The sequence below is a fragment of the Nicotiana tomentosiformis genome, chromosome 6 (genome assembly GCF_000390325.3).
Source record: "Nicotiana tomentosiformis chromosome 6, ASM39032v3, whole genome shotgun sequence".
Taxonomy (NCBI): Eukaryota; Viridiplantae; Streptophyta; class Magnoliopsida; order Solanales; family Solanaceae; genus Nicotiana; species Nicotiana tomentosiformis.
The window spans coordinates 76,262,300-76,272,209 of NC_090817.1; the positions used below are offsets into that span (position 1 = coordinate 76,262,300).

The window sequence follows — 9,910 nt, forward strand, 5'->3', positions numbered from 1 at the left end:
TCTATCCACAAAAAATTGCCGGACTAGCCACTAATTTGTTCATTTTAGAAAAAAATTCAATTGTAAAGACTTGATCATATCTTTACCAAATTAAAAAAAAATGGGAATAGAGACTAATATCACTCGAGATATTGCAAATTTTCCATTCTCATGGCACACATATTTATTATGATTCATGCTCGTGTCATTCCAGAAATCTAGCAAAAAAAAAAAAACATCTAAATCAATGTTGATTCTTGTACGATGGTCAACGATTTGATACATCATAATAAATCAGATTTGGATTTTGTACGTAGGTCAACTAGGTATAGAATTTCTTTCACTTTTTTTACTTTGAAAAATGATATAGTAGACAAGGCGACGGGGGTTTAAAATTTATGACGAGAATTGAAAATCATAGTCGGCTATATTAAATGATTGACTAAATATATAATTTATGATAAGACAAAATCATAATAACAACAATAACAATAATTTAATGTCTTATATTTTACATTGTCAGTATGAGCACATTAATTAAACACTCAGAAATCCAAAAGTTGAGAGAAGAAAGACACGAGAGGAACTTGTGTGGTCACGTTGACAGCACGTGCCCAGTGAGAGTTAGCATGGGATTAAATATGAAAGGCAAGCATTTGGAGATTTATTTAAAGCTTATTAAATTCATGCTTTCCTCCTGAAACTGTTTCAGGCGTGCAAAGATAATTTATTTGCAAGTTTAGATGAAAAAGTACTAATTAAGATATTATTTAGAGATATCCTTTGCAAAAGTTTTTTAAGGCAAATTTGTATTTTAGGTACCTAATTATTAGAGGTCAAACTCTTTAAGTTGCGCATATAGCACCATAACTTTCATATTTTTAGCGTACAAATTAGACCTTATTCTAAATGGTGTTTAACTAGTGCATGAAAAAAAAAGTTAGTTTCTCTTTAAGTTCAAAATATACAAGATACTAAATGTATCCTAAGTAGCTAATGACCTTCAACCTGCCATTTTATTTCCTATAAGAATATGTCATTAAAGGTAAAATAGAATTTTTGAGATAAAGATTTTTTAAATATAGTAATGCGTTAATCATTTTGATGGATAGAAAAGAAAAGAATACTATATAAAATAAAAATAATTTAATAAATCTTTATAAGAGACAACAAAAAGAAGTGTTAAAATAAATAAATAAAGACTTACACGTTTTGTGTATTTTTGTAAGGTAAATATTTACAAATAAATTTCTTTTGATGCTTGAAATGGTCAATGGATTATTTAGCATAGCCTTCCATCAAAAAGTTGCTGAAGGGCAAAAGTTTTGGTTTTTAAAAAAAAAAAAAAAACATAGAAGGCCAAATCGTTAATTTGAAGGCAGAGGTGCAAACTGGGAAAATCCCTAAGACATGGATTATGTATCACATGGAAAATACTACTACATCAAATGAATGTCAACATAACACAGGCATGGCGCCAAGAATAGATTAAATAGTGGTTAGGTTAGCTTCACAACATAAGAAATTTGGAATCTTATACTAGATAGAAGCCATAAATAAACAAATAAAATAAAGATTTTGAACTTGAAGAGGCACCAAAGAGGCCACAACGCAAGAGGCAAAGAAACAAATAAATCTATTATATGCCATTATATTGACCTTTAATTTTCAATTTTCATGATAGGTGGTGGTAAATGGGTGGTATTGGAGAATCGAAGAAGAATGATGCGTTGCCATCTTCTTCTTATTCTGAACTTGCTGATGTGAAGTTATTGGTTGAATCGCCTATTCTTTTTTTCGTTCTTTCTCATAGAGCTGTTGATGTTGAACTTGTTCAGATTCGTCGTATAGCGGTTGAAGCCTTGGATACGGGGTCTCGTGGTGGTGAATTAGTTGATGAACTTAGCCGGCGGTTTCACTTCTTGAAGCTTGTATATAAGTACCATTGCGCTGCTGAAGATGAGGTAATTAAACATTTATTGACTTGTGGGCTTTAATAACCGTGTGCTATCTCTACTCTCTACTTTTTTGTTTCAAATCGCGCTTAAGCTTAGTAATGTTCGACAAAAAGCCACAAACAAACTGCACCTAATTAAACTACTTACATATTGACAAAAAAGAACGATGCTAGGGGGTAGTTTCACCAAGAAATCTCATTTTTCAGCAGTATACTCAGCTTACTTAATGTTCTGATAAAAGCACTGGCATTTGTTAAGATATTACCTATTGCTGATGCTTAAAATTCACAAGGAGATTCAAAGATAAGCCATGAGTGCATAGGAATGAAATGGTAGATCTTAAGCACAGTTGAACAATATAGAGATGTATTCTTTTCTGTTGATCACCAATTTCACTGTCTTTATCTGTTTTTTCATCTACTTACGACTTCAATTTCCACCTTCAAGTTTCATCTAATTTTCCAAAATCTGAATTTTGACATTGACAGGTCCTTTTTCAAGCACTAGATGCACAAGTGAAGAATGTGGTCTTCACATATTCACTTGAACACACTAGTATAGATGATCTCTTCAGTTCCATCTTCAATTGCTTGGATCGCTTACAAAAGGAGAAAGAGGAGATTCCTATTCTGTTTAATGAACTTACATGTAGCATAGGTACCATCCAGACAACGATTTCTCAGCACATGCTGAAAGAAGAGGAGCAGGTATTCAGCATCTTATCTACTTTTGATCTGAACTGTAATCAATTTCTCGCTCGTAGGCCTCTATTAGTTTTTGAGACCCCCTATTAGATAGAATGAGTTGTGATTTCTCTATTGCAAGCATGGAGAAGGAGAGACGCATGAGTTGATGTCACATCTTTCTAATTTTACAGATGAAACGGTAAATTATTAGTGTATAGCTCTGCATGCCAAAATACTCAGGCTTATCACTAAGAGCCAAGAATCTAAGGCAACCTACCGCCCGGATTGTAAAATCAGGTGTTGTAACTATGTAAGGAAATACAAGTATACGACATAGATATTCCGATCTTCTTATCCCTATAACGCACCATTTTAGTTCTTTGCATTGTATGTTTGGTCCTTCTTTCTTGATGGAAAGACATGGTACTTAACCTCCCATCCAGATGTGTCAATATTAACTTGTTAGACACTTTCATTATCTCTCAAATCAATGTGCGTGAAATTTTTAATTCTTGTGCGGGAGCTTGCCCCTAACACTTGGCTGCCTTACGGTCTTTCAACTGCTATCCAGTAGCAGTTGAAGCGAGAGCCACTTATGAAGGGTGAAAGAAATCCAGTGACTTCAAAATTTTATGAAATACTTGTATCACTTAATTTAGTCTGGTTAGATATTTATATGCCTGTAGAAATATAACGAACTTATAGGGCTAGAGAAACTAAGTTTTTATAGTAATGCACCGAGACAGGCTTAAATGGAGCAACATGGACAGTGAGATATAACCGACCCTGATTTCTTAGGATTGAAGCATAGTTATTGTTGTTGACTTGTATTGCGGATTCATGCGTAGTAAATTAGCTCTATATTTATCTGAAAATGAGATCAACGCAAAGTTTTGCTGATAGACTTAAAAACAGTCGAGTGCTCAAAGGTGATGTTATTAATGCTTAAAAGAAGATTCCCTAAGGTGATGTTATTAATTCTTAAAAGAAGATTCCCTATTTTATGTGATCTCTCTTTCCTGAAATCTCTAGCAACTAAAATTTCCTCGCAGATTTTTCCTTTGATGATGCAGCAATTCACTTCCAAAGAGCAGGCTAGGCTTGTTTGGCAGTACCTATGTAGTGTTCCTCTAATGATACTGCAGGATTTTATGCCATGGCTAACAGCTAGTCTTTCTTCAGATGAAAAGGCAGACTTCCTGAATTTCATACATTTAGTCTTACCTGAAGAGAAACTTATTCAAGAGGTAGAGTTGAAGAAATTTTTCCAACTATATATATTGTAAGTTTAAAGTCCCAAGTCCCCGATCTAACTAGTTTGCATCAAATTTTGAAGGTGTTCATCTCATGGCTTGACGATAACAAGGAATCGTCTTTCTGGTCCTGCATAAAATATGGAAGAGGAGCTAAATTTCATTATGGAGCAGCCAATATGAAGTACATATTTGAACTGGATGTGCTGATGGTTCAGTGCAGGGAAAAGCAGCAGCTGGAGGCTTCAGAAGGACAGAATCCGATTGATGGTTTTCATATCTGGCATGCTGCTATTACACGAGATCTAAGAGTAATTATGGAGGAGCTATATCAATTAAGAAGCTCGCTTTGTGTTTCAACCTTGTCGTCAGTAATTACCCAGTTGAAGTTTTTTGCAGATGTGTTCACATTCTACAGGTAGTAGGCCATGTTCATTCAGTAACTTCTCAGCTAAATTCTTGTACTTGATGAAAAGTCAATGTGATCTTATTCCCTTAGACATTAATGTATTTTGTCAAATGCTCAAAAAAATGACATGCTGGGATACTGATTTATCATTTCAAAATTCGGTAGGTATAAGATAATTTCATGTTTATTGTTTTTTATTTTTCTGAGTGTTGCTTTAATTTACAGCAATGCACTGGATCAAATCTATTATCCCTTGGTAGATCAATTGACCAAGGATGCTCCTTCTACTTTTCATGAACAATTTATTGAAAGAAGTCAAATTGAAGAACTGCAGAGATTGCTTTACTATAAGCTACATGAGGGAATTCAATTAAGGGTTTTCACAGATATGCTTTGCCAAGAACTGGAATCATTTGTCGCGAGGATCAACAAAAAGCTGCAGCTTCTAGAAACACAGGTATGCTGCCTTTCCAGCTGTAGTTTTACTACAGGCGAAAGACATGCCTTTGTGTAATTATTATGGACTAATTGGCTTCTTCTGTTAATAGTTTTCAGCTACTTCCTCACAGTTAAGGTGTTTCCCAAGTAGTTAGAAATTAGACTTCATGTTGACTTTTGTTCCCCTGGTTTCTTTTAGGTTTTTCTGTTCATTCGAGAGACCTGCAGTCATGAATTGCAGCTCTGGTCATTGTACATGAGCCTGCATATGTTGCCACTTGGGTTGCTAAAGTGCCTGATTACTTGGTTCTCTGCTCATTTATCTGAGGATGAGTCCAAGGTGATTTTAAACAATATAAAGTTAGGATCTGCTGTAGTTAACAAGTCCTTTGCTACTCTCTTATATGAGTGGGTTCGGATGGGTTATTCTGGCAAAATCTCTGTTGAGAAGTTTAGAAAAGATTTGGAAGAAATGTTCTGTAGCAGAAGCTATTTGTTTGAGAAGTGGAGTAAGAGTTCTGGAAGTTCTTCCTGGCACTCGGAAATGCAATCTTCTGATAGATCTAAGACTGTTTTACTTGGACCAAATTCAGCCATGACACTAAATAATAAGCATGATACACCTTATTCTAATGGGATCAATCTTCATATATTTTTCTCGGACTCGCTAAAAAACGTATGCTTCCTTAATGCAACTGCTGCTGATGGTATGGGATTTTACAGTCTTGATGTAAAACCAATCGACTTTTTCCATTTCTTCCACAAGGCCCTAAAAAGAGATTTGCAGTATGTTCTTTCTCTGTCGGTTAAGTTGGCTGAAGATGTTGGAATTCTTACTGAATTTGAAAGACGGTTCCATCTCGTACAATTTCTATACCAGCTACATAGTAAGTCCGAGGATGAAATTGCCTTTCCTGCCTTGGAATCTAAGGGACAACTCCAGAATGTCAGCCATTCATATGGTATTGACCATAAATTGGAGGTTGAGCAATTCAACAAAATTTCTGTCATCTTAAATGAGATCAACGGTTTGCTAGGTGATGTGGACATGGTTGACAGTAATAAGCTGAAATACAAAAAGTTGTGCTTAAATCTCCATGATACATGCATATCTATGCATAAAACACTCACTGACCACATCTACCGTGAAGAAATTGAACTGTGGCCACTATTCAAAGAACACTTTTCTGTTGAGGAACAAGAAAAGATTATTGGAGACATCCTTGGACGAACAAAAGCGGAGAATCTACAAGAGATGATTCCCTGGCTGATGGAATCTCTAACACCAGAAGAACAGCACGGCATCATGTCAATCTGGCGCAAAGCCACAAAAAATACAAAGTTTTTTGAGTGGCTGGGAGAGTGGTGGGAAGGTGTAAATAAGGATGAGAGTGTAAATGCCGAAAAGGGATCAAAGGTTTCTCCTTCATTGGCTATTGATCCTTTAGAAGTTGTGTCTAAATATCTGTCAAGAGATGATTTCAGGAGTCCAAGCAGCTTCCCCGAAAAAGGGGAGAACTTTTCACTGACAGAGTCTGCTGATCATGAGTATGGTCAATCTGGATCTTTTGCTGCAGATAAAACCCAGAATACCAAGGGGAACAAAAATGGTGATCTATTCGGAGATATAACACAGCATTCTACTGAGGTTGACAAGAAGAGATGCAACGACACAATTGACATTGCTGATCAGAGAGAAATAACTTGCTGGGATACAAAATTATATGAGCAGTCAAGGCAAAAGGAGAACCATCTAATGCTGACTCAAGACAAGCTGGTCGACGTAGTAAGAAGAGTATCATGCGATTCCTCTTTGGATTCTGAAAAGAAATCATACCTCATGCAGAGCTTGCTAATGAGGCAAATACATTTTCAACTTCTACCCTTTGATTTATTTCTTGGAAGCAACTATATATGGTAACATAATTACTAGTACCAGATAACTGCATAAACATGAAATATAATGCACCATACCTAAACAGCATTAGTTTGTTTAATTGAACCATCACTAGTATCAGATAACTGAATAGGTGCATAATACATGTACATCATCAGTTCAGTCTCTAGTCCTGCTTTTAGCATGATTTCCGTGCAGTGCTTGCTATTGGATCTGGATTGGCAAATGTGGCACAAAGAAGAGAGAATCGGAAACTTGGTTCCTGCATTATCTAGTTTTATTGTTTATCTTTTTCTAAGGGCTCCTCCAGAACTTTTTCTAGCTCTCAAAATTGTACGACTGCACTTGAATAATGTATGTTAGAACGTAGAGTGATAATACAATGGAGATATCCAGGAGCACAAAGAATTGAGCTTTTACACAGTGACTCTTAGAAAAAAACAAAGTCAATTTTCCTGTGGATTGTTGAAATGTTATAAGGTGAACTACATTTGTTCTAGAATCCTTGGAATGGCAATTTGTTGACGTGCAAGTATATAAATGGTTTTACCACTACTGAAGATAAATGCAAAAGCACCTAAACTTTCTTCTTTTCTCTAGATTTCAGTATATTTCTTCTGCCTCTTTTATTTGATTTGACTTTATATGGGTTTCTTTCAGTCAATGGATTTTGACACAGAAGAAGTCTCATTCAGAGGTTGCTACTGCAAAGGATAAGGAGAAAATTACTGGTCGATGTCCATCATTTCGTGATGAAAAAGAATCAGTTTTTGGTTGCAACCATTACAAGAGAAGCTGCAAGCTACTTGCTCCATGTTGTAATGAGCTTTTCCCATGCATACGGTGTCACGATGAAATTACTGATCATTGTCTGGACAGGTCTGAGTGGGACGCACTTGGTCTCCTTGCCTATTGGTAACTTCAGGACTTTCCTTTCTTTTGTGCTGCTTGACATATCCCAACTCTGGTTGACATGCTTGCAGAAAATCTATCACCCAAATAATGTGCATGAAATGCTTGAAGATACAACCACTCCGTCCCAATTGCGCATCTCTCTCTTGCAACAATTTCTCCATGGCTAAATACTATTGCAGAATTTGCAAAGTGTTTGACGACGAAAGGTGAGAAAGTCGGGTTTACATTCTTCTGGTTGATTTTTTCTCTCCTTTCAACAAACCATTAGTGCTTCTATGGAAAATTTGGTAGATTATTATATGGAATACTTTTGTGTTCGGCAGTATCAAATGAATTCAAGAAAGTAGAAGTTGATTTCTCAAGGAGATGTATCCAAGTTGCAAATTTTTAATCAAAATGCATCCAAGTTGCAAATTTTTAATCAAAATGCATCCAAGTTGCAAATTATTGATGAATATGTTTAAGAGGTTATGTATGGGCTATAGAACCACAATTTCTTTTAATGGAACTAACTGCATAGAGTGTATCTTGTAGATTGCTTCTTCATGACTGTTGTCTCAAAGAAAAGGCTTAAAATGAGAAATCTTTTAGTCGAATAAAGGATCCCTATAGACAATATTTAGTAATACCAAATAGAAAATGATGCCTAAGAAAATAAGTTTTTGGTGAAAAAAGAAAGATGTAGTTGGTGCTCTTAGTTTATCAAGAGATCAACTATATATCTGTGCCTTCACTAGCCACATAACTTTCTCTTTTGAGCGGGCTACCTTTATTAGAACTGATTCAGAGGTCCATCAATTGCTTTTTAGTCTTTATTCAAAAAGGTTTTATTTTAATTCTTTGTGCAGTTTCTTTGGTAGAGTAGAAGCCACAAAATGAGGAAGCAAAAAAGTGGAACTTTCTTAGGGTGTTTCAATTAAGAAAGCTGGAGGCTAACTGCGGTCATACAAATAAGGAGCTCTTTTTGTTTGTAAATTGTAATTGAGAAAAAAGACAGTTATTTCGAACTTCGTAGACTAGCATTATGTCTGTTCCAACAATCTAATTCTGGCACAACTTGTTTGAACAGACAGATATACCACTGCCCATTCTGCAATTTGTGCAGACTGGGGAAGGGATTGGGCATTGGATACTTCCATTGCATGACCTGCAATGCTTGCATGTCAAAGGCTCTCTCCGTTCACACATGTAGAGAGAAGTGCTTGGAGGATAACTGTCCAATCTGCCATGAGTACATTTTCACTTCCGCTTCTCCTGTTAAGCAACTTCCTTGTGGTCATTTGATGCACTCTACATGTTTTCAGGTATAAAACTCATGCAAAGTTCTCTTAGTTAACTAAAACTAAAGGAATTTTCAGACGGTATTGCTCATATTTTTTCCTTAAATACACTTTTTAGGACTACACTGAAACGCATTACACATGCCCAATCTGTAGCAAGACTCTTGGGGACATGAAGGTCAGAAAAACTGTTGAACGTCAAAGCTCATTACTGGTTCATGGTTAAAAATTGTATTGAATATGCAGCTCATTTTGTGCTCAATTTCAGGTGCTCTTTGAGATGTTAGATGCATTTCTTTCTCAGGAGAAAATTCCCGAGGAGTATGCTGGCCAGATTCAGGTTCACTTAAAGCATGTTCTGTTTCCATTTATGAATATTCTTCTGAATTGGGGTTAATGTATTATCAATCCTGTTCACACTGAGAAGGTTACATATATACAGGTTATACTATGCAATGATTGTCAAAAGAGAGGAACTGCTTCCTTCCACTGGCTCTATCACAAGTGCTCACATTGTGGTTCATACAGTACAAGACTTATATGATCTAAATTCAAGTCGCGTGAACAGCTGATTCCATGCTCCCAGACTGTAGAGAAACTGTTGCAGACGTTCACCTTGAATACTTGGGATGCATGAAGCAGTTTTGTTTTTTCATTGTCAATAAATACTGTATATGCTTCATTTTCTTCAATCAACCTATGTTAAATATCACAGATTCTTAGGTTCTGATTCATCATAGTACTAACAGTGAGTAGTCTGATGAGTTTTGCATTTCACACCAGATGATGGTACTAACTTCTAACACGGATAGTTGTGAATGAGAGAATAAGAAGAGTGAAAGAAATGTCTTTCTTCATTTTTGTTCAATGTATTCCAGACAGTTTTTGCATAATCGAGTACAATGGCGGACCTAGAATTTTACGCAAGCGGGTTCAACTAAAAATGACGTTAACCAACGATAGGGGTGTATAGGGTAAAATATGTTCATATTTAATGATTGCATAAGGAAGCGACACGTAGAGCCGAAGACAGAAGACAGTCTGGTCCGAAGGCAACGATCTCGAAGAGAATGGTATTCATAAAGGCGAATTAAA

The 9,910-nt window shown here is 35.9% G+C and overlaps 1 protein-coding gene across 5 annotated transcripts; it reads left to right on the forward strand.

Annotated features, from left to right (window-relative positions):
• The first annotated feature begins 1,403 nt into the window (after positions 1-1,403).
• Positions 1,404-9,651, forward strand: LOC104090915 (zinc finger protein BRUTUS-like At1g74770). 5 transcript variants are annotated; one of them, XM_009596113.4, is made up of 12 exons: positions 1,422-1,943; positions 2,426-2,644; positions 3,676-3,870; positions 3,960-4,294; positions 4,511-4,742; positions 4,923-6,583; positions 7,281-7,499; positions 7,604-7,741; positions 8,605-8,839; positions 8,934-8,993; positions 9,084-9,155; positions 9,258-9,651. In XM_009596113.4, exons 1-12 carry the CDS (start codon positions 1,674-1,676, stop codon positions 9,357-9,359), a joined length of 3,738 nt encoding a protein of 1,245 aa, XP_009594408.1. In that variant the 5' UTR covers positions 1,422-1,673; the 3' UTR covers positions 9,360-9,651. The 5 variants fall into 5 exon arrangements, 3 of the variants coding, with proteins under 3 accessions (XP_009594414.1, XP_009594412.1, XP_009594408.1); XR_011408690.1 differs by lacking the exons at positions 8,605-8,839; positions 9,258-9,651 and adding an exon at positions 8,840-8,863 and having other exon boundaries at positions 1,411-1,943; positions 8,930-8,993; XR_011408689.1 differs by lacking the exon at positions 9,258-9,651 and having other exon boundaries at positions 1,417-1,943; positions 8,605-8,863; positions 8,930-8,993; positions 9,084-9,142.
• The last annotated feature ends 259 nt before the right edge of the window (positions 9,652-9,910 follow it).

Bases quoted from the DNA above. Each gene is read 5' to 3' on its own strand.
- LOC104090915 (XM_009596113.4), top strand. From the start codon at position 1,674: ATGGGTGGTATTGGAGAATCGAAGAAGAATGATGCGTTGCCATCTTCT. The intron at 1,944-2,425 runs GTAATTAAACAT...TGACATTGACAG, and splicing joins ATTGCGCTGCTGAAGATGAG to GTCCTTTTTCAAGCACTAGA. The intron at 3,871-3,959 runs GTAGAGTTGAAG...CAAATTTTGAAG, and splicing joins AAGAGAAACTTATTCAAGAG to GTGTTCATCTCATGGCTTGA.